Genomic DNA, 24,178 nt, shown 5'->3' on the forward strand with positions numbered 1-24,178 from the left:
AGTTAAAATTAAAATGTCTCTAATTTGTATATTCACATTGAGATTCCCAGGGCATGTTTATAAAAGTGTTGTAAGGTTTCAGCTTTGACTTCAGAAGGTATTATTTTGAAATTACAACCCTTTGTGTCTGGGGATTGTCTTGAAATGTGTCTAAGTTTGTTCAGGTTTAAAAAGCATGTAATTGACATTGAATATAAGTTATTGCAATTTTTAAAATTTCAATTATTTATGTTACCAAATTACAATGACATTAAGGAAATACTATATATTTAATGACTTTCAGCAATGAGTTGATCCTGTGATAATGATTCCCAATGAAGTAAAACAAAACAAACAAGAAAACCCCAAACAAAAGCCACAAAAAAAAAGAAGCTTACAACTTGTCACCAGTGCCACCTGGCCCTTGCTCTTTTCAAATGCCAGGCACACTGCAGTTTGCATTTGGGGTTTTATATGTAGAAGAGTATTTCCAAAATGTCACATTATTTTATTTAGGCCTTGATTTCCACTGGCTGGTACCTTCTTGTTGTCATCCAGCACCGTGTTCATGCTTTCTATCCACAGAGTGTCGATGGGGCCATCAAAGATCACCCACTTGCGCTCAGGGGTCTCAGACAAGGCGAACTCCCTGAAGGTTGTGGCGACCACACCGTCCGTCCACTGGAGGGGCAGGCAAGGGAATGGGGAGGGAGACAAAGAGAGAGCTCAGCCTGAGCTTCCAGCCACAGAAACCTTTCCCTTTGCTTCCATTATCCCTCCCTTTTCATTATTCTCTTTTGTTCTGCAGAGAGCAGTGAACAACTTCACGGTTTCACTGAGGGTCTTGCAACATCAGCAAACTTTAAAATAGAGGGGGTTTCACTTGAAAAAAATAATGTAACAAAAAATGTGCTTCTGCTCTGTCTGGCATCTGTTTCTCTCTAGTCACTTTAAGTTTTACTATTTCACATTCACTTCTCCATATTGTTACTTCTCCAGACCAAAGTTTCACACATGAGTTCATAAATTTTTATGCATAGTTTTTGCATTACTTTAATTAGACTGGTAAAGAATAGACAGATAAATGAATACAGTTAAGTTTGAGATGATTTCCTAGTGTGGATGAAATGAGATTAGGATGATGACCTTCAAAATGGTTTTGCTTTTTCTTTTTTTTTTTTTGTTTGCATATTTAAACCTATATAACTGGGTACAGTGTTTTTCTACACTAACTAAAAACAAAGCCATAAAAATATTAAGTTAAAATAAAAATTACAATTATGTTCTCAACTGTGTTGAAAATCATGAAATTATGAATTCAACAGTTTACCATCCAGAACAATAGAAATCTGACAACACATGCAGGAAGCACTATTTTTAAAACATACATTACCTCATGGGATATCAGATCAAACTGCCCAAAAAGCTGACCCATAGTGATGGCTTTTGGATTCATAGTTCTAAAAATTACTTTTTCTTCTTCACCATAGCCACGTTCTTTCATAAGGGACAGTGTGTCTGCCAACACATGTAGAACTTTGGTCTTCCCAGAAAAAGATTCCCCTACCAGCATGAAGCTGTTAGATGGAAAAAAACACTGCTATTAATACATTTGATTGCAATTTAGGCTTTTACAGATCACTTGAAGGCCAACAGTATCAACCATGTGCTTAAAGCTAATTTTCACATCATTTCCAAAGAGCAGAGCAAGTAAATTTGCTTTGTATACACAAAACATAATGTCAGCAAAGCTAGTTAATTTGCACATGCACTGTATGCATGTTGTCCTCTGAAACTTAGATTTTGTGACCACACTAGTTCATTTACTTGCTAAATGAGATCATACAGTTTATAACACTGGAAGAGCAGAAACAGAAAACTTTTGTAGTCACCCAGCAGAGGGATGTGACTATAACAATGTCTGACAGAGAAGATAAATTAATGAGCTGAACATTAACCATCATATGGCAAGTGTCATATTGTATATATTCTCTCCAGGGAATTACTATTCTGTAATAAAAGCTATAAATAAAATGGCACAGATCTGATAACTACTATTTTAATACAGACAAACTTTTACAGTTCTAAGTCTTCACCATACTGTTATCAGCACCTAAAATCATTATATATGTGAGGCTATGTCTGATATCAAGGACAGAACAATTCCCCAGACATACAGGCATAAGAATTTTGGGACATTAAAAGCAGTGTCAGTTATCAACTGTTCCGATACAAGTAGCAACATTTTGCCACCCTTAAGACCCTTTATAACTGGGTATAAAAAACTACTACAGTCTTAAGTCAAAATTACAAAAGATACTGCTTGCAAAACAGTGATGAAAACCTTACCCGTGTCTAACAATCATCATTTCATATGTCTGTATAATTTTCTCTATAAAAGTTGTTACAGGTTGGACATTATGCCGAATGCAACATTCATTGGCACATTCCAGAAAATCCTAAAATCAAAATAGATCATAATCTCATCATTGCTACAATTTAAATTACTGTCTTGGACTACAGTATAACAGCTTATGCTCATCAGTAAGAGTTTCAAATTAATTAGTAACTGAAATACTACTAGTTATGCTTTAAGTGTTGCTGTAAATAAAATAAAACCAGAAAGCTTAATTTCACTTCATTATGTCCAAAAATTAGGAAAGAAATCAGTGAGAGAGCCTAAAATTTGGCAGATCTGCAGGTCAGTTTCCAACCTGTGGGACACAATCCTTCTGAATGTAAAGGAACTCAGATGTGGATTATATTCAGAACAGATAAAAGAATTTTCTTTGATACTAAGTGTCATTGTAAATATTCAGCAATTTTACTGATCTTGCAATAACTCACTGTATTAATTGCACTTGGTTAAAAAGCAAATCACCCAAACCAACCAACAATGATTATGATTAAGGTAAAATTACAAGAGTGCTTACACTGTAGTCTGCCTCAGGAAGCTCAACGCCAGGAAATAAGTCACTGGTTATACCCATGAACAGAGGAATATCATGGGACAAAAATTTGGGCTCATTCACATCTTTAATCGATCTGAGAAGCTAGAAGAAACAAACATACATTTTACTGTTCCCATTAAAAGACAGAATAAACTGTTCAGTAATTAGAATAATCTAATATGTAACAAAGATCAGGTCATTAAGTGGTGTCTTTGATAAGCTGTTAAGCCCAACTGTGCAATTTGTGCATGTATTTTATTATCTTCATTTCACTGGATCAGTGGTGTGACAAGATATGGTGGAACTGCCTTCAGAACTGCAGGCATCTATAAAATTCCTTAAAGAATTATTCCCTCAGGAACTCACCAATATATCTTCAACTTCTGTGGGAAATTTCAGCTTCAGATTACCAGCAGCCACTAACACAGCCTTGACTGCTCTCATGCCATAGTCATAGTGGTACTGGGAGGAAAGCTGCTCCGAACAGAGCCTGTAGGTCATGACTATCTTCACTGACAGGGACTTGGCATTCAAAAATCCATAGGAATAGAGTGAAATTTCTGCTATCAGAGCATAGTTAGGAACCATCATGGCTACTGTTCGGAAAAGAACCTGCAATACATAGCCAAAGAAATGTCTTTTAAGTAATTAATTGGGGGATGGAAAGTAATTCAGAACTTTCTCAGGGTATGGATTAGTGCTAATCCCATCATGGTGTTTCATGGAAACAGTAAGGGCATGTTCAGTGAAGTACTGTAGATCATTTGAAACAGTTACACTGGAAAGCAGTGGCCTGCAGAACATTTGGGAGCCAATGAAATAGAATTATCAATGTTTGCAGCTTATGACTCCCTAGGAAGTTAACCTAAGTAAGCTGCCTGCAACATCCATCTCAAGGTGCAATCCAGTGCAGAAAAGACACTGTCCCTCTCAGTTCTTGTCCCTCATCATTGTCTCAAGAATGCAGTTTGCCCCTTGCACAGATACACACCCAGCACAGCAGTGAGAAAGGAAAACATGGTCCATGGAAGGTGAGAGAATGCACTTCCTTTCTTTAAGAAATCTGCATGTGCTGCATTATCTCTACTTTCAGTTAGCCAAGCCTCCTCAGTGAAACAGCTCAGGTAGTCAAAACAATCATCTCAAAGAGCTTATTTCATCAGGTAATCCAAGAAAATTCAATCCCTCTATTAAGTGTTATTCACTAACAGCCCTTTTAAATAAGACTACAACAAAGGCAATGCAAAACTATATTCATACAGCATTTTTTCCAAAATCCCTGTCTGTCTTACAAAGTTAGCATCCAACACTTATACTCTACCCACAGCCTGACACTTGCCTTTGGCCTGGAAAAATAATCATGAAAAACACCAATAAACACAAGAAAATAAAATATATTTCAAATTCCTTCAAAAAGAACAAAGTACTCAGGAGGAAAGAAAAAAAAAAGGCTTAGTATGTGTAAATATATGCAGGTATGTATGTTTATATTCCAGGTGGTACAGTCTGGATTAATACCAGCAATACATGGGTCCCTCAATTTTTTTAAAAAAAGCTCATTCTAAAGCAGAAGCATCTATTTTATTATTTTACCTTCAGATTATCTGGAAGTTCAGAACGTCCTGCATAACCTGGATTCATAGTAATAGCTATAAAACAGTTGGGGTTAAGCTTCAGCTCAGTTCCTTCAAAAAGAAATGTTTCCTGCTTTGTCTGGATGGCTCTCTGGATGCACAGGATCTGCTGGGCCACCACAGACAGCACCTCCAGCTCGATGCGATTGAACTCATCAAAACATGCCCAGGCACCTGTTGAAGCCAAACCCTTGAAAAACTGCAAATGAAGAAAGAAAGCAACAATTCCTTACGGAGCCTTAGAAGATCCAAAAGAAACTAAAAGTAGCATGATGGAAGTTTAATTACATATACACACAAATACAATTATGATAATAATATCTAAGCCTGCTGAGGTCATACATGTGTGATGTACTGAAGAACAAAGTTTTTTCTTGGTTCTAAAGGAAGCTAAACCAGAAGATCCCAATCATGTTGTTTGTTTCATGTTTTAATTAGCAACCTAAAAGGATTTCATAAAGCAGAGAACATGACACATCTGAAGACCAGTACACAGCATCCCAGGGTGGCACACCACAAGTGCCACATTTATTTAAGTGTCTCTGCAAAGTAGAGACACTTTTCATCCTAAAAAAGAAATACAAAATATAATTACTTTCTATTTACCTTTCCCATTGCCAGGTAATCAAGGCCATCAGAGCAGTTGAAGACAACACACTGAACAGCAAGAGCTTTAGCCAAATCTTTGGTGGTCTCCGTTTTACCTGTCCCTGCTGGACCCTCTGGGGCACCACCGAGGTTTAAATAAAAGGCTCCAATCTAAACCACAGAAATAGTTTAAGGAAATTATTTGTACTTCATTCATATGAAATTATTCTGAATGAAAAAAGTAAAATTAAGTTGCACTAGATAATTTAATACAGTCATTTTATCTATAGTGCAAAGTATGGCTTATTAATTAAAAAATAATCTGAAAGGTACTTACAGCTTGGAAATGCATACAAGAGAATAAAATTTTAACCCTAACAGAGAATTTAGTTTTATTATCATCATGACCATGATGACTTAGTCAAACTTCATTGGATCTAAAATTTCCCTTCTTGTTTAGATACATCTTTCACGTTAAATTTGATGCAGTTACTTGGTTGCTATTCTTTTCTCTCTCTGTTTCTCCTTTAATATACTCTTTTTCTCTTTTTTTTTCCACACCATTCCCTTTGTTGCATGTGCATCCACTGACCATTCCATATTCTCTGCTGTATTCCACTAAGGTAGGAGCAAAACCTGACAGAAAACAATCATGTTGCAGATTCTAAACAAACACTCCAATCCACAGTTATGGGGCCACATCTATACTGATTGACAGGCTCTGGGAATACTTCATTAAGACCTTGGTGAGCAAAGGTTTTCATTTGCCAGAATGCCAGGCCTCCAACTGCTTTGCTGGGATTGAAGGTTTGTGAGCCTAAGAAAAACCTACCAGTGGCATCAGCCTCTCACGCCAACGTACCTTGATGCTTTGACAAACAGATACAAAGCATCAGCTACAGCCACACCACGGGTGCCCAGAAAAACCTGAAACCATTCTCCAGCAAAGGAACGGCAGTAAATGGCAGTGACCAAAGCCATAGCTGAGATGACTTTGGTAACTTTCAGTTGTCAGGTTAGTTGAGGATAAACTGCTAGAAAAACAAACACCTCATCAAAGAGCAGGGATAGGAAATTTTGTCAAACATGTAGTAGCCTTAGGAACAGTATAATCACAAGTGGATCCTTCTCAACTCATTTTGACAACCACAAATATCAGAAAAACCATTCTGTGCTCTCGTAATCTACACAGCAATAAAATATTGGGTGTTTCTACCATTTGTGTTTAGAAAACCCCACATCCACAACAGCACAATTCACAAATATTTCATTCAGGTTGGTGGGCTGTCCAGATGTGCTGTTATGAGTGATTTTCACAGAAATTATAATCTTTGAAAACCTCATTTTAGCAGAAATAGCAGAGTGTGACAGCAGCTGTGAGCTCTGGAAGTATGGCTGTACCAAACAGAGCAAGAAATACCCCAGCACACAAATGCAGCCCAAGAAGCACTGGCGGGGGCCGTACCAGGGTGCGGTAACACCTGTCGGTGAGGGGGGTGATGACCAGGCGTGGGCAGTTCCCCAGGTACTCGTAGGCGTATTTGACATTGCAGTTGATGATGCAGACACGGACGTTCTCGGACTGCCAATAGTACCGGAGCTGTGCAAGCCACTGAAAGTCTGTTTCATGCTGCACACCTGATAAGCAGAGTTGAAAGCAATCATAATGGCATGTCAGACAACTGGATTTTCTATTACATTTAAATTTAAAACAGCTTTGAAATTATTAATGTTGATGCTCATATCCAAAAACAAACCCATATTAATGCTGTACTGTTTTAGGCAGCAAAATATGATTAACTATTTTTCATTAACTATGTGTAAGGATACATGTGAAGGAAAATGTTTTAAAAGATAATTACCATTTTCAATCATTTCCTTGATGACATCTCTAGCATGAACATCAATAGTAACCAAGGCACCCAGTGTAATCCTTGTTTGTTTTGACAGTTTTCCTCTTACCAGCTCTACAATATCATTAAGTTGAAGCTGAAGTGTATCATAATAACCCTTTAAACCCTAGGAGAGAAAAGGTAATTTTGAAACTGATTATATCACATTTCAAGTGTTCCAGACTTTATGTTGACTAAATATCTTGAGATTGCTTATTAAACTACTCTTTTACACTGTAATGTTTTTGCATGAACTTCTCTCTCATCCACAGTTATGCATTAATGTTGCAAAGCTACATTTCGATCTATGCTTGCTCTAAACAAAAATATTCAAGTACCTGCATGAAAGGCATAAATCACTGTACATAAACTCAGTATGTCAAACTCACTGCTCGTATTTTTTCCAATTTTATTTTGATTGTAGAAAAATACTTGATTAAGCAAAATACATCAGCTGAAAAGAAACATGGAAGATTTAAAAAAAAATTATGCATTACACAGTACCTCAGATCCACTGCGAAGAACTTTGTGTACCTCACTTGTCCAGTACATTTGGGACACACACAGCACTACTTGTCCAGGCCACTCCAGAACCCAACGTTTTCTCTCAGTCTCTAAATATGCCTGAAAGGGTTACATACAGTACCCAAACATACATATGTGAATATATATCATAATGTAATATAGAAGCATATGATGTGATCCTATTAATATTCTTTGCTAAAAAGAAATATTTATTTGCATTGTCCAAATGCACTTTTAAATTCTCTTTTCCCCTTAGATTTGCAATTTGTTATCTAACAATTTTAAACATTTTTGTAATTACCTTCCATATTACATAAATATTCTTAACTTGTTAACTTCATTCAAAGAAACATCTGCCTAATTATTTTCTTTTACAAGGGAGCAAGCCCTTACAAGTGTTGTATTTCTAATTTGTAACTAAAGGAACCTAAATTATTTACATAAGTTGATATATCCCATAAACAGTGTTCCTGCCAAACTTTTTAAAGAATTCATATCCAGTTGATTCTTATTCATACTAAACTCTTACTTATGTCATCAGCCTATAAATACAAATCACATTAACTTGGCTCTGTAACCTCATCAACGCCTGTGCTGAGGAGGAATTTTAGAAAGCAAGAGACAGACATAAAATAAAGATGGGTGCTACAGTTATTAAATTATCACAACTCCCATACCATTCTTGATCTGGCAATGACATCACGTATAGTCTTCAGCATAATGTCTTCTACTTGAATTAACCACTTCTCCACTGCACCTCGAGCTTCAGAAGTAGAAATGTTGGAAATCAGTGGTATTCGCTCGCCTTCGGAACTACACATTCCTTTAATATCCAAATTGCGGAGGAAATCCAGCTTAGCAATGCCTTCGAAGCACTTCTTCAAGTGAGGCTGAACTCTGAGGGGATCCTTAGTCTCTGAAAGGATCTCCAACATTTCATCATTAGACAAGAAAAAGAAGCTAAAATAATTAGAAAACAAAAAGAGGAAAAAGACAACTACATTATAAAGCTGCGTTTTAAGACTGACCTAATTCACAACAAAAGAAACATTCAAAATCTGATGTTGGAAACAGCCCAAACTCATCCTACCGGGGAAAGAAGAGACGTTTTTTCTCAAGGTAAGCATTAAGCCCTTTCATGATTTTGTCCAGAAGCTCATTAGAGGTCTGAAGCTTCTCTGTTAACCCTGGCATAGAAGTAGCAACAAGAACCTGTAACAACAAACATGGGCAAGGGCAGTTAACTAAAATACTTCAAACAGTGGAAGTTAATCAAATAAAGAACAACCTGACTTGGTTCCTAGACAGCCTCTGCAACTGATGCTGTAGTTCATTGCATGTATTCTGAAAAATAAGCATTGCACCACCCCCTGCCAAAAAGCCCAAACTGCAAGAGAAGCTGCTGTCTTCTGTTAGTAATGTGTATCCGCCTTACCTTTGGGTCTTCAGCACAAAACTGCATGATCTCTCTCCAGCAACGATCCACAGTCTGGAAATGACGCCCCTCTGTTGGCATCTGTTGCATGATATCCTCAGAACTAAAAATGGGTTCCAAATAAAGCCACTGTGCTTGCATCTTCAGCCAGTCATCAATATTCTCCTGAATTTGAATTAAGCGACTTTCCCATTCCTTAATAAATATTTAAAGAATGTTACCTTATTATTTCCAAACAAATAATGTTAGAGACGATAAATTCAAGAAAGGTTGACATTGTGATATTCTAGGTACCAAAGAGGAAAAATATGGCTACCAATAAACAAAATGAAAGAAAAATATTTATGAGTACTTAGGTTCTTCCACATATACAGAAACCAAGGTAGCTCAGAAATTTTACATACTTAGAAATTAATTTTCAAAATGCAGTTATCACTTTGGTGCTGTGAACTTTTAGCCACTTAATGGTTAAGCAATACCCAGGAGCCAAGGTTAAATACACCAATGGAAATGGTGATATCACAAAAGATATGAAAAAATAATCATGTTCTCTTTTTTGCACTTGAATCTGAGTGGAAGAGAGAATTCCAAAAGAGAAACAAGGTAAGTATGACTCATATAAACTCAAAAGATTCTTGCTAAAAAAATCAATGAAAGCATTTCCTTAACAATTCAACCAATAAAGCTGTAATACAGTTGGTATATTCTTGCACAACAGTTATCCTACAAATAAAAATGGTTAGGAAAAAGTACTGATTGTACCTTGATTTCTTTGTCAAATGGTTTAATGAAAGGTGATCCTCTCATTGTCTGAGTTTTCATAATCTGATCATCGAGAAGAGCCTGAATATCATCCACTGCAGAGAGAATGTGAATACCAGACTCACGATACATTTTTGTATTAAAGGAAACTGAATCCCAGACCTCCATCATGGCATACATTGCTTTCTCCAAAGAAAATTCCTGTTTAAAAAGAAAATAGTTTTGTGTAGTCACTAATTTGTTGTTTCCCAGCTCATTAATTCAATATAAAACTTTATCTAGCTGAATAAGCTACTTTCCTCCACAGGACAAAATAATTCCTTGTTTTTACTTTTCCTCAGTATATCACTTTCCAGCACACAGGAAGCAGGACACCTGGGAAATGCTAACAATGCAACATGAGATATAAATGTTTCCATTCACGTTGTTATCATGTAATCATCTTGTCATCTAATCATCATAATCATCTCATCATCTAATGGATCATCATTCAAGTCTCACCAAATTTTCTGCATAAGGGCAGACAGAAAAGTCATGTACTGTTCACTAACAGGCCTGATGTCATATTTGTCACTATTACATCTCTGTGCTTACCTTGCTTGCACCCACACTTATAGTTGTAAACTGTTCCAAATAAGGGCCCAGATTCTGCTTCAAAACTTTTCTCAGGGTAGTTCCAGCATCTGGTGTTAAATCATATCCTACTATATTTGACATCTGCTCCCAGTGACGATCTCTCAAGCCGGGGTTGCAAAACACAGTCACGGTAGGAATATTCTCCTATTGCAGCAAAGACATTTATAAGGTAAAAAATTGTCACATGCATTAATTAACTTTTTAATAATCTTTGATGTGCATTTAAAACTCCTTTGCAGTAGCTGAAGACAAGAAAATTTTGTGAAAAGTGCAGATGACTCCATTCAGTTATTGATTCCATTTTTAAATAATTATATTGATTACTGAAGGAGAAACATAAAACTATTAAGCACAGTCTTGAAAGAAAAGAGAAAATGAACAATTCTTCAGCTAAATTATGGGAAATTTTATTTCCATTAACATAACACAGAGTCCCATTTCAAAACTTCCAATCACATCCTTAAATGCTTCTTTGCATCCAAAAATTAATTCTCTCCTGTATGTGTTCACTTGTTAACAATTACAAAAAAAATTCCAAAACTCCAATTTTATTAAAATGAATGGGACAGTACAAGGTGAAAATGGTGATTCAGAATGAACTCTCTCTCCCTCTGTAATAACAGTCTATGACACTGCATCTGTACTGAGCACTGAATTTAGCACTTGTCCCTCAGCATCAGATATTAACATCACTCACTTTTTTCTTACCTTAAAGTCTTGAATCTGCTCCAGAACTGAAGAACACATTGTAAGAGTTGAATGAGCCTTTACTTGTTTTACTGTCTTCACTTCTTCTTTGGGTCGTGGTGCCTTTTTCCTGTCCTGTGGCATTTTCTTCTTTTGTTGGAACAACTTTTTCACTTTATAAAGCTCTCTATGAAACTCATCAAGCTCAGCTTCCATGACTTCCCCATTTAGTTCCAAAAAGGTACCATCCATCCATCTGAGAAAAAACACAAGGTTAATAAACAGAATAAAAAATGCATATCACAAATACTTGACACGGTTCAGCAACTCAAACAAGACATACATTAATAGTTATTTAAATTAAACAAAGCTCTTCTTTCCAATTACTGTCATTCTATGCAAAATTCTGATGGACAGCTAAAGGTGGCTCCATCACATTCCTCTGTGCATTTATGTGATTCTCTCAAGTCAGTCACATACTGAAACTGAGTAACTGCATGAATTGAGAAATATTTAAGCAGACCTCTGGATAGAGATCAACATATCACATTTAACAACATCCCAGGTCTTGTATTTGCAAAACCACCCATACTTTCCACACATAGCATGTTATAACTTCTGAAGACTGCAAAAAATGATAAACAATCTCAATTTAGGCACAGTCCTTGTGGTAGGATGGAGCCATCAGACTGCAGTGCCCTTTTGAGCCCCCTGCACAGCATTTTGGGCAGCTTTCAGCTTAAACACAGTTTTCATTGCACACAGTTTATAAGCTTTCTAATCAAACTTCTTTCCTTTCAAAAGGAAGTGTTTCCTTACACAAAATGGCTCATCACTTAACAAAATTTTTCTTCCTAACCAATTTCTTCCTCAGAGCTTGTCCTGTTAAAGGCTTCACCAGCATGGCCCATACAGTTAGAACCCAGTCTGAGATGTGCTCCTTTGCTCTCAGGCACATGGTGTGACCTTGGGGTTGTGCTGTGCAGGGCCAGGAGCTGGACTCAATGACTCTTGAGGGTCCCTTCCAAATCAGGGCTTCCTATGATTCTATAATTCCATGATTACATTTGAAAAATAAAAAAAAACCTTGACATTTTTTCTAGGTGAATTAAAAATAACAAGCCTGGTGTGTATGGTATATGTGTATGGTTGTACTTGGCTTGCTAAATGAAATGAAATGAAAATGAATCCATGTTCTACATCTGACATGAACAAGACCAGGATGAGCATTTTTCTCACTCTCCCTCATTAAAGCTTTAAGAGCTGAATTACCTTTTTTCTGTTCGCTGCCATTTCAGTATAAGATTAAAGAGTTTCTGATATGGCTCTATCTCAGCTTTTATGATATTGAGGACTGGGAAGTCACTTGGTTTCCATCCAAGTAGAGTCTCTTCTTTATTAATAAGAGCTATTGTTTCATCAGTGTCCTGTATGGTTTTCTGCAATGTCCTCACGTCGTTCACATACTGAAATCAAATAATTCTATGATGTGAGAGATTATTAAACAGCTAATAAAATTAGATATCAAAATACAAGACTTCATATTAAAATTTTAGAAAATGTGAGTTAAAAACTTTTCTACTTATCCTTGAATAAATAAACCATGAAGAACCCACATGAACACTACAAAAAGTAAAGTTGGGTTTCTCATCACTGATCTTTAGAGTATTTTCAAAATATTTGAGCTTCAAAACTCACTGTTCCAGGAGGCAGGCACACACTTTTTAAAGGATATACATCAAAAGGTCTGGGATTTATTATCTTAGGATTGCTGTTTTGTGCTTTGAAGTGTTTTATTTTTTGAAAAAAAAAATTGCTTACTAAGAGCAAATGTGATATAATCTATTTAAAATGGAAGACATGCTCTGGCAATTACAAAATACTGCTAGAAATTCACAAAGTTTTGCAGCCAGTGGTCTGCTCTTCATTAGCAGAACAAAGAAGTTTTGAGGTTCATAGGAAAAAGGTATCAAATTGCTACAAAACACTCTCTCTGAACTGTTTTTTCCTTCAGTTCCTCAATATATCAAAAATAGAAAAGGAAATTCTAATCCCACTCAGGTTATTTGCAAATAATATCACTGGGGCCAGAATTCCACTCTTTCTACAAAAGCAAAATAAATACATGAGTAAAATAAATAACTCACTTTGCCATCTGTAATACCTCAATCCTTGCTAGGATTACCCATCAGCTAACTTAAGCACAATTTTATAAATGTTTTAGTTCACATTTGTTAAAATATCTGATTGCTTTTAAGTTTTTTTCCATAACTCCTGTGTATTAAACATACAAAACACTTCTCCCCATTTTATACTGCTCATCAAACCTGTTGCATGCACTCCAGTTCTGAATAGTCTTCTAATTCCATCACAGAATCTGCCAGTTTGTCCAATTCCTCCTGCAGGTTATCACATTTCTGTAGGAGTTCTTGCTCTCCTTTAGTTTTAGACTGTTCCATCAGCTACAAAACAATTGATTTTTTTTTAATGACAAAAAAGTAATGTAAAGGTGGGTTTATATCATTTCAGTGATTAACATACATATTACCATCTAAACACTTAGTACAGAGGCCTCCTTCAGCAATCAAGCAAAAGAGAGGAAAGTATTACAGTATTTTACTGTCCAAAAGGACACCTACAGCTGTTGAAAGCCAGTGCTATCCCACCTGTACCTACTGCTGCAAAAGGCAGAAATTCTATAACACCAGACCAGTCTAAAGCACTGGCTCTGCACAGAAGGGCTATTTCAAGGTGCCAAACAAGAAATCAATCGAGGCAAAGATTATTTCCTCAGACAAGGTCACCCACCCACTGCCAGGCACAATTGTGAAGCAGACAGACAGAACTTTTCCAAAGGAGCCAGTCTTTTCCTTTTGCATTAGAATAAGAACTGAGTCGTAACTGAGAGTATAAAAGGCAAATGTACAGACTCATGAAAACTTGGTGTGAAGCTGTTCTGTCCTCAAGCTCCAGCACATGGCACTCAACAGCCAGTTACAGGGCAGCAACACACTGCTGAGGGACTCTCAGTAACTCAGATTCACTCTGTACCAGCACTTTCATTAAAGAGTTAGAACAAGCATCATGGACTCCTTGTGTAGAAGTAGAAAATTAATTTTACTGATTTCAGTGGATTAATAAAAGGATAAGATAAAAACAAAGTATTTTACAGACATAGCAGTCTCCCAAGCTGTAATATAATAAATAAATAGCTCAAGTGAGAAATCTAACAAGCCAAAATATACCACCAACTAAGAAGATGCTCTTACATCATCATGCTCTTTAAAAATGCGATTCATCTTCTTTGGCCATAATATTGCTGTGGAATTGAATTCAATGTCTTCAGGAGTAAAGAAAAAAACATCTAAGAGGTAACTCATTTGTCGACAGCACTCCTATTAAAAGATGTCACAAAACTTTAGATATCATAGGTCTGTTTAAAATATAGGGTAGGAAAATGCCATCTACAAAGATAAAATAGAAGCCTACGTTTCATGAACTTGTCAGAATTCAGAGCTACTTCAGCCAATCTAACATTCAAAATACATGTAGGAAACTATTCAAATCCCTGCCTTGTTCATGAGCTTGTTTCTCTAAATATGACTCCTGTGGTTTGTAAATCTCTATGCAAAAATCCTAATATTATTAAAAATACACAAAATATAATTTTTGCAAATATAAACATAACATGTTACATTTATAGACCCATTACCATAACAGCAAATCTGACACATAGTCACACATACTGCTAATGTAAAATCACCTATATTCTGCTCAAAGAGTAAACTGACTTTTGTGTGTTCAGAATCGTGACTGGTTTTACTCATAAAATGCTCTTTACACTTTTCTGTTACATTTTCACAAATAGATTTTTAAGCAGCCCTGAAGTCTCCAGGTATAAACAGTAAACTGTATGTCCTACAATCTGCTATGATTTATTAAAAGCTACATTTCCTCACTGACTTGCAGAACAGATGGGAATAGGAATAAGAAGAAAAAAACATATGGAAAAGAATGAGCTGGACTTCCCACTCTGTCTGAAGTAAAACTGAGACCATTGACATATGCAGCATGATCAGACAAAAGTCTCTGCACTCCAGAATGAATTCTCTATTTGTATAGTCCAGCATGTCTGATGAAAGATTAAAAATTCAAGGATAGCCCCTTACCTTGCTCCTTAGCACCAGGTCTGGAATATCTTTGGTTTTGGCCCTCTTTGTGCAATCTATTGCTTCCATAATTTCTTCTGTTGTCTCAGGAACTTTTAATGCACGTTCCTTAATGGTTTCAAATTCGCTGCATATTCTGTAGATTTGTTTTACATAAAATACCAACATTTTAAGATTTAATTTGACTGGCTTCAAGCTCAGCTTTAATGAAATTAAAAGTTCAAATTACTTCTTTAAGTATTATCCACACACAAACTCCACTATTTATGAAACTAAACCCAAACCAAGTCAGTCTAGAAAAATACTATTTACTGAATTGCAATAATTGCATTGTTTGGATTTTGGGGTATTCTTCTGCAATAAATGCTTTGGTTACCTGCTAGGAGCAAATGAACTTTGGAAAAGTATCATTAGTGTGCACACAAACACTTTCCTAGTAAATATTTTGTCATTTTGGTAATTTAGAATCACTATAAAACTTGACCATAATTGTTCATTTTACCCGAAAAATTTAGTAAGAGTTTCCTCATGACTCAATCCACATCTGCAAATTAACCTCCTGTTTAATTAAATTGACACCCTATGATAAGTTCAGCCACGTAGAGAATGAAGGGAAGGTGGCAGATATCATTTTCCTTGATTTTGTAAGGCTTTTGATAGTGCCCCTCACAGAATCCTTCTGGACAGGTTGTCCAGCTGTGGGGTGAGCAGGTTCATGGTGTGCTGGGTGAAGCACTGACTAAAGTGCAGAGCTCAGAGGGTTGCAGTAAATGGGGCTACACGTGGCTGGCAGCTGTTCCCAGCTGTGCTGCCCAGGGTGCACTCCTGGGGCCCGTGCTGTGCCATTTTTTTGTCAATGATTTGGATTCAGGAGTTGAATGCACCACCAGCAAGTTTGCTGATCACAGGTGCTGCTGACTCTCTTCTCTTGAAATATGAGAGTCATTACAGAGGGGAAACAGAAAGGTTGATGCATTTGACTATGATTAATGGGGAGAAATTTAACGAGTTGAAATAGCAGATTCTGCACTGAGGACAGAGTAATGTCATAATAAATGGGGAAGAGTGGCTTCAGAGCAGCCCTGCAGAGGGATCTATCATGTCATAACACACCCTGGCTCGTCTTTCCTTTGACTTACAGTAGTACTGCAAATCACACTAAAAAATCCACAACAGTAGTGAAGTCCTTTGATCTTTTAGCTTCTCCATGATCCAAGTCTATTACTATGTTCTCCTACTCATTTTTGAGACTAAAACATTAGAAAAATACACCAGCTGGTGCAACCTGCGTGAGGTTGTTATTTAGCCCAGAGTCTTCCTAAAACAGAAATATGGTATATTTGCACTTCTTTTACATATTTCTACTATGCATTAAAACACATACAGCATTCACAAGCACAAAAATTCTACTTACTTTTCATTTTCCTCTCTGTAATTTGCAACTATTTTGTCCATTAGCATTTTTGCACAGGAGTTCGCACAATTAGCCAAACCTTGCTTTAAATCCTCACAATTCAAACAGATCATGGGGAAATAAAACATCTCTGGTAAACTCAAGATTTCCTTCCTGAGCGTGAAGAATTCATCTATGAACTTCAGAAAAACATGAGACTTTATACTTCAGAGCTGTTGTTTCAATAATTGGCTACATGAGTAAGTATTAGACATTGAAGAAAATAAATAATATTTTCTTCTATTTACCACAGATTGTTTAGGGGAAAAATCACTTATGGTGTAGGTTTGTAGGTAATCCACATCATTTTTAGATAAAGGCTAAGCACTTGTTATCCTCTGATACTTTTTTATTATTGCTGTATGTATAGCAAAAATTATATATAAAATGTGGAATTAAAACTTACAGCAGTGTATTCATCGAAACTGTGTTGCTCTGCTTCAAATTCTTTTATCTGTGCCTCTGCAGTTCCATCTACAAGCCAGCCATACCTTTCAACTACAATTTAATTACAATGCATTAACACCATTAAAATATCAGCAAGTTACTTATTACAAAGAAGGGACAGAGTTATTTACATACTCTGCTATCACTCACCATAGCTTTCAAAATGTTCCTTTGGGCCTTCTAAGTTGTGCCTGATGGATTTTTTCAGGGTGGATGTGGCCCATTCTCTGACATGAGGGGGAAGCTCAGCGTCCAGAGTGGCGGTGCCTCCCGCCAGCCACGAGTGGATCGCTGGGACGTTCTAATCAAGGGCAGGTTTTGGTTATTTACATTTTAAAAAGTAATGCAAGGATACATATATTTACATATACTTTAAAAGCAAGTTGCAGAAGACACTATCAGAAAAGTATGACCCTAATCATGATGAAGGTCAGGTGCTTCTTGCACAGATAGAATGAGTATTCCTGATGCAAAAAGTTAAACAGGGAATATGCTGAAGGGAAACAAACTATCCATCCTTGCATAAAATTAAATTATATCATATGTGCAAATATACAAAAGCAAACCCAAAACACTTCTGTGAAAGTACCATCATGTGTGACTGAAGACCAACACTCAGCTCACAGGGATGCATCCAAAGCCTCCAGAAAGGCTCTGTTCCCTGGATCAGAGCTTTCCATGGCATCAATCTATAATTAATGTTGATATTATTATTATTATCATTGCGGATCCAAACAGCAGACTAAAACAATCAGTGGCACAGACACCAATTTTTTATGAAAAAGGAATTACAAAATGAGATTCAGAGCCTGGAGTGCTGCTGGACAGCAAAATTCATGATGTGACCTGTAGAATACTCATGGAGAAAAAATACTACCAGTTGCATTTTGCTCCCATTGCCATGGCAGTCAGACTCCTAAATCACTAATATTTTCACATATTCAGAAACTTAACAATGATATATTTAAATAAAGATAAAAGCACACCTGGAGAGTCTCTCCTACACTATCTACTACAAACAAAACTGATTCTTCTAAGTCTTGAAAGCTTGGATAAAACTCAATATTATTTTCTTCAAGAGTCAAGTCCATCTGAAATAAAGGCAGATGACTTCTGTCTTCAGGATCAAAAAGTTTCACAAAAGTTTCAGTGGTTCTTCCCAGTGATTCTTTCAGCTAGGAATTAACATAGAACACCTATTAGTTGACAGAACAAAGGCCCATTCCACTTTCCATTCATGCAGTAAGACAGGATTTCCATTCATTGCAGTCCTTCTGGCCTGATTCATGGATAACAAGCAGTGTGACATTTTCTAACTCCAGTGGGTATTAGTCCCAGCTCTTACAGGATGTAAACTAAAGAACAAGCAAACATTTCAGTCAAGTCCATGTTTTAAGTAGAAATGAAATTTTTGCAAAGCATTTTCCTCTGACTATTTTAATGACAATTTGATTAGACTGCTGTTCCATTATTTTTCTTTAGAAAAGGATTTTTAGCAGAGGTTTGATCCCATTAAGTTTATAATGCAGAGGAAAGATACTTACCTGATTAGACATAAGTATGGACACACAGTTATAGAAAGAGTCAACCTGATCCAGCTTTACACCATCCAAGGCCGACTCCTGAGTAAAGAGACTGATAACATTTTGATACCATGTACTCATTATCATCTCTTCTGCTTTAGAACAGCCTAGAGTCACATCAGCTTTAAAAGATCTACAGTCAGTTGGTCCTTTCAATCTAGAAAAGAAAGTTACAGGCAAGTTTATAAACAAAATTTTAAAAACAAACATGGAGCAAAGTAACAATAATAAATACCATATCACAAACCCATTCTTTTTTTTTGGCACTAAGCACAGTGGGAACCTAAGCATCACTTCAGTAGACTATGGAAAGAAAAAAAAGTACCCCAAACTCCAGGAAATACAGAGGAGCTACCAGAAAAAATAGTGAGGAAAAATATATTGAAAATGATTGTTCTGAAAACTGTGAAAATTTGAAGTTCCCGGATTAAACATAAACTTCAACTGATGAAAACTAGCAACAAATCTGAACTCCAGGGCTAGCATAGAATTCCCTACAGATGATAATACTACTATGAAAAGTCAATTTTTCAAATGCTACTTTAAACAGACTTCTCTGGGGATCACAGAATAAAAAATAAGTAAATAATGAGAAGACTTTTACAGAATTAAGGACAAAATAAAAAATCTAAAGGCCTGATACTGCCAGCAATTTAAGCATCAATAAAATACAAACAAAAAAAAGAAAAGTCACATGTGTTTGAACACAAAGTAACTTAATCAAAGTACATTAAATGACACATCAAAAAAACCTGTTATATAAACTCCCCTATGACAAATAATAGAATTGAACAAACTTGTCCTTGCCAGCTTCAAAAACCTATATGGGTCAATAATTGAGCAGAACAGACTTTACCTGGAACTAGAGAAATCCACTATAAGAAAGGAAGAGAATGCTGCATAACCAAAATCCAGTAGAGTTTTCATTGTGGGGTGGAGAATGTGCAAGGTGGAAAGGATTTGTTTTTTTGCTTTGATGAAACTGTTATGCCATGAACTAGAAAAATCCAGGCCTCTGAAAAAAACCCACCAAAATCCAACAAAAACAAATAAACAAAAATTAAGAGCTCAAGCAATACTTGAATAAAACATTCTGGCATATAAAAAGTAGTATTACAAAGCTTATTCCCTAACATGAATAGTTACTTAAATGCCACACACTTATGATGCAGTGGAAATCATAAAGACACTGATCAAACATGTTTTATCCTCACGCTATTTTCAGATCACTTGCTCTTCCAGAAGTTCTTTAAATGTAAACTCCTAATTTCGCCAAGAGCTATCAGGAAGTGTTTATCACCAATATTTTGATGGCACACATTCTGATGCTTCAGCAAATTGTGCAATTCAGGTATTTATGTTCTGTCTACCTGAAATCCTATTCTGTTTTAGGAGAGCATAACAGGTTTGCCTTCAGTCTCAAAGTTTCATCTTATAACACCAAAGTCACGTGAAACCTTGGCATTATATGCAGTTATAGCATGTCAAAGCACTGTATGATGCTGCTGCCTGCCAGAGAATTGCCCTGCACACACACACCTCATTCCAGAGGCAGCTGCAATCTGACTGTAGTTCTGGGCACTCAGGGGCAGAAATTTCATTTGCAGTAATTAACTGTAATAACAGTAATAAAACACTGTCAGTGCTAAAACTTTCTAGAGCATTCAGAAAACAGATGGTGAAATGCAAGATCCTCTACAGATAGAAAAAAAAGTCACATTAAAAGACTCCAGAATTAATATTGTGCCGTAACTCTGTTCATGTAGCTCAACAAGGATTTCACTCATGCAACTCAGTGTGTTTTGCCAGTGGGTTATTTGATAAATTAGTCCACTCACAGAGGTAACACAGGCAAAGGTGCCTCCTCTTCTTCAAGTCCTTCTACGTCTGGTTTAATAAGAACTCTTCGCACTAGGAAACATAAAATACATGAACATTAGAAGAAAATGCTGCCAATATTCACAAGGCCCTGTAATACATTACCCCAATGGAAAACTTTCAAAACTCCAATTTATGACTCTTTATAAAAGGTTTTAAAACTGAAGTCAGTTTTATGAACAATACCTTAAAACAGTAATTACCTTTGTAGATGTTTATTGTGAGCTTCCTCATGCACCAAAAGCACCACCAGAAAACTTACAGATGTCTTGGTGGAGCAACAGCTTAAAAAAAGCTTCTGTTCCCAAAGAGGGAGAAAGAATCACTAGTACATAAAAAGTTTCTACTTTCTTTAGAGCAAACAGTAACACATTCTTGGAGAAAATTAACTGAATAGGTTAAAGACTTAATGAAATAATGTCATCAGCAATCAAACCTTTTTGACATGAAGTCTACAGCTGCCTTTGTCTTTGCTTGAACTATAGCTTTGGCTGGTTAACTTTTTACTGGTCTAAATAAAGTAAGCAAGTTCTGCCTTAAATATTATAGCTAACACACATTTGATGAGGCAGAGAAAGATAAATCAGTAGTTAACTACAACAATCATGCCTGGCTGAAAGAACAAACTAGAAAAATTATTTTCAGTGAGAGAATATGGAACAGTTTATATACACTAACATTAATATAAGTCACGAGCAATCTGTGGTACTTACACATACATCTTCTCATGCTCTTTTCATAATCCCTTACTATCTCCCCTAAAAGCTCTTCAGTGAGCAGCTCTCTGTCTTTGCCTGCCATAAGGGACTGTGGCACCAAGGTGAGCATGGACTTGAGCCACTGCTGCTGGATGGGAACCACAGGGTTGCTCTGCACACACTGTTTCATGAAGAGGTACTCTCTCTGAAAGGACAACATTGTCAGAGGTCTAATAATTCAATATGGAAATATTATTGTGTTAGGCTTGAAAAAAGGCTCTTTATTTACAATTCCTTAACCTAAAAGGTGGGCAACTTAATCTAATCTCTTCACTATTCCCTCACTAATACACTAAAAGCTACTGTGTTGCTGATAAAATGGGCTGTCTGAGTCAATGTTTAAATACAAAATATTGTACTTGTTAGTCTGGCACTTGCCTTGGTTCTCTGATGAAGTTTATGGCTGACAATAAAACAGTTCAAGTTGAAGGTTATTGTTCTTTGGACAAACATTTATCTGGCAAAAAGTGTGGACAAACACCCCTCACAAGAGGAGTGGGTCTTGGTCAAAGAAATAGGTATTTATGCTTTTGATTGACAGCTTTGTTATATAAAAAAAAAGGATCTGAATCTCTGTAGTCTGCTGAATGAGTTTATCTAACATCAGCTAGGAAAAAATTGTATTATCTTTTACTACTTAATAAAAATATTTCAATGCTAATTTGGGTTTCAAGGGGCTCTCAGAGATGAAGTCTTACTTTAAAAGTTATACACAAATTTCAGGATTAGTGCATGTTCTTCAAATCAGAGGAATGATGTCAAAGACTGCTTTTGTACAGACTCAAGTACAATCTATGACCTCAACTGAAAAAATCCTGAATCTGATAGATATTTTTAGATAGCTTTAGTTAAAAACCGTAACTTAGGAAAAATAACTTAATTACTGATAACAGCATTAACTACTGTAACAGAAAAATACTTTTCTTCTACAGGACTACAAGACAAGATTCCTGTTTTACTCCTTCTCCACTTTTCCCCTCCAGGACTACCCTTTTCCTGTTTAATCACCATTGATTCCACATAACATACTCGGCCCTCTGAATAGAGATCAATCATTCTTCTACTCCAAAAAAGTAGACAAAAGAATTTCACTCACTTTTTTTTTGTCTTCCTCATCATCCTTCTATATAAAAAGAAACAGAAAATTGTCATATATTAAGAACATGAAAACAAAGAAAAATATCAGAAATATAAAATTTAACAGATATTATTCCTAAACAGAGACTTTATTCTGTAGGTATATGGGTATCCATTTCAATGGGACTACCTGAGTACATAAATACATTTATGAACTACTAAGGATTGAGATCTGTATCTTTATGCAAATTCTAATGAGTAAAATAACTGCCCCAATAACAAAGAACTAACTAGATGACACTTAAAATATTAAGGAAATACTTTCTCACAATGGAAGGCAGTTCTGGGATAGGAGGTGCAGGATCTCTGTGACATGTTTCTTCTGTGGTTTTTTCATAGACTTTAAGAGCTCGATCAATTCTAAAGTAAAATATAGAATCAGAAGTGCAGAAAAACTACAAATAATACATTAAAAATAATGTTAACATTTTAATCAATGCAACCTGCTTTTTCATGATTACCAGCTCTTTGATCACTAAATCTCACTATAATTATATTAAACAAACACCATCATTATTTGTCCGATGTCAAACATGCAATGTCTCTTTCATTTAAATTTCAGTATCTCCTGAAAGACACAAAACTCACAGTATCTGATCAATCATCCCTTGCTGCTTGTGGCTTCTTCGGTAAGTCAATAGTTTTTTCTGTAATGGTGACAGATCAGATGTGACTGACGAAGGTAAAACAGTGGGACGAAACCAAGTTCTCAAAGTCCGTTTATTGGGAGGTTCTTCATCCGAGTGCTCCATCTAAAACCATAACAAAACAAAGATTCTGTCCAGACAGCAGTTTAACAGACACATATATTAAGTTGAATGTACATAAAATACAAAATGAGGTCACCTCAGGGATTCCCACAGTCTAAGTGTGCCCGTTCAGCTTTCAGAAACCAGAAAAATACTTTGAAATGGCAAAGTTTAGCTGTGTGTACACACAAAGCCTGTGAGAATAAAAATCAGTGTTACAGTTTTATTAACTCAAGATTAGGACATTTGGACTTGCCTAAAAGTAAAAAGTTCTAGTACAAATCTCTGACAATACTAATCTCTCAGCTGCACACCCCACAGGAGGCACCAGGAAAGGAGCCCTGATGGAGGCAGGGGAAGCTGAACGTGGCTGTGCCCACAGACCGACGCTCGGGTTCCCCTGGAAACACGATGCACAAACTCACAGCCGCAATTCAACAGGTCCCCGCAGGGGAGCAGAAAGCCGAAGCCATCTCCTAAATCTGTGGTGTGTGCTGGAAACGCATTGAAATGGGTTCAGGTACAGCCAGAGGGGACGGTCTCTCCCGTGTCCCAGCGCGGCTGCTGTGCCCGGCCGAGGGGAGCGATCCCTCTCGTGATTAAAACAAAAACCAAACAAAAAACCAGAAGCAGAGACTTGGAAAAGCCTTACCTTGGCTGTGCCGGTCTGCAGGACACAGCCGAGCGAGTCCCTGCCTCGGCCGAGCAGGTAAAATCCTCCGTGTCCCAGGTCACAGGATGCCTGGGAAAGCGTAACTATAACTGCAACACCCCCGGCACCAGGCGGCTGTTGCTGAGCTTCTGCTTTCTGTACTACTACAAATGGAAATGTGAAGGAATTCTAGAGGTTTGCTACCCACTTGCCCATATTTGAGAAATTAAACCCCCCAATTTCGTGTCTGTGCGGGTCGAGCT

General features: G+C 36.6%; 1 protein-coding gene across 1 annotated transcript in view; it reads right to left on the reverse strand.

Moving 5' to 3' along the window:
• The window catches only part of DNAH12 (dynein axonemal heavy chain 12), a 56,364-nt gene extending 33,098 nt beyond the window's left edge, over positions 1–23,266 (reverse strand). Inside the window, exons 1-31 of the mRNA XM_071550030.1 lie at positions 23,103–23,266; positions 22,784–22,874; positions 22,474–22,500; positions 21,333–21,522; positions 20,580–20,652; positions 19,598–19,756; positions 18,703–18,898; positions 18,145–18,333; positions 17,309–17,459; positions 17,118–17,209; positions 16,673–16,851; positions 15,259–15,394; positions 14,359–14,484; positions 13,417–13,551; positions 12,362–12,555; positions 11,111–11,345; positions 10,361–10,546; positions 9,767–9,967; positions 9,005–9,199; positions 8,660–8,781; positions 8,247–8,529; positions 7,549–7,668; positions 7,015–7,171; positions 6,618–6,790; positions 5,171–5,323; positions 4,524–4,763; positions 3,297–3,542; positions 2,913–3,032; positions 2,329–2,438; positions 1,373–1,556; positions 520–660 (exon numbers count right to left, since the gene is read on the reverse strand). Coding sequence (XP_071406131.1) covers positions 520–660; positions 1,373–1,556; positions 2,329–2,438; positions 2,913–3,032; positions 3,297–3,542; positions 4,524–4,763; positions 5,171–5,323; positions 6,618–6,790; positions 7,015–7,171; positions 7,549–7,668; positions 8,247–8,529; positions 8,660–8,781; positions 9,005–9,199; positions 9,767–9,967; positions 10,361–10,546; positions 11,111–11,345; positions 12,362–12,555; positions 13,417–13,551; positions 14,359–14,484; positions 15,259–15,394; positions 16,673–16,851; positions 17,118–17,209; positions 17,309–17,459; positions 18,145–18,333; positions 18,703–18,898; positions 19,598–19,756; positions 20,580–20,652; positions 21,333–21,522; positions 22,474–22,500; positions 22,784–22,874; positions 23,103–23,266 — 4,968 coding nt within the window. The remainder of the gene's footprint in view (positions 1–519; positions 661–1,372; positions 1,557–2,328; positions 2,439–2,912; positions 3,033–3,296; positions 3,543–4,523; positions 4,764–5,170; positions 5,324–6,617; positions 6,791–7,014; positions 7,172–7,548; positions 7,669–8,246; positions 8,530–8,659; positions 8,782–9,004; positions 9,200–9,766; positions 9,968–10,360; positions 10,547–11,110; positions 11,346–12,361; positions 12,556–13,416; positions 13,552–14,358; positions 14,485–15,258; positions 15,395–16,672; positions 16,852–17,117; positions 17,210–17,308; positions 17,460–18,144; positions 18,334–18,702; positions 18,899–19,597; positions 19,757–20,579; positions 20,653–21,332; positions 21,523–22,473; positions 22,501–22,783; positions 22,875–23,102) is intronic.
• Positions 23,267–24,178: the final 912 nt, after the last annotated feature.

Source organism: Pithys albifrons, chromosome 3 (genome assembly GCF_047495875.1).
Source record: "Pithys albifrons albifrons isolate INPA30051 chromosome 3, PitAlb_v1, whole genome shotgun sequence".
Lineage (NCBI taxonomy): Eukaryota > Metazoa > Chordata > Aves > Passeriformes > Thamnophilidae > Pithys > Pithys albifrons.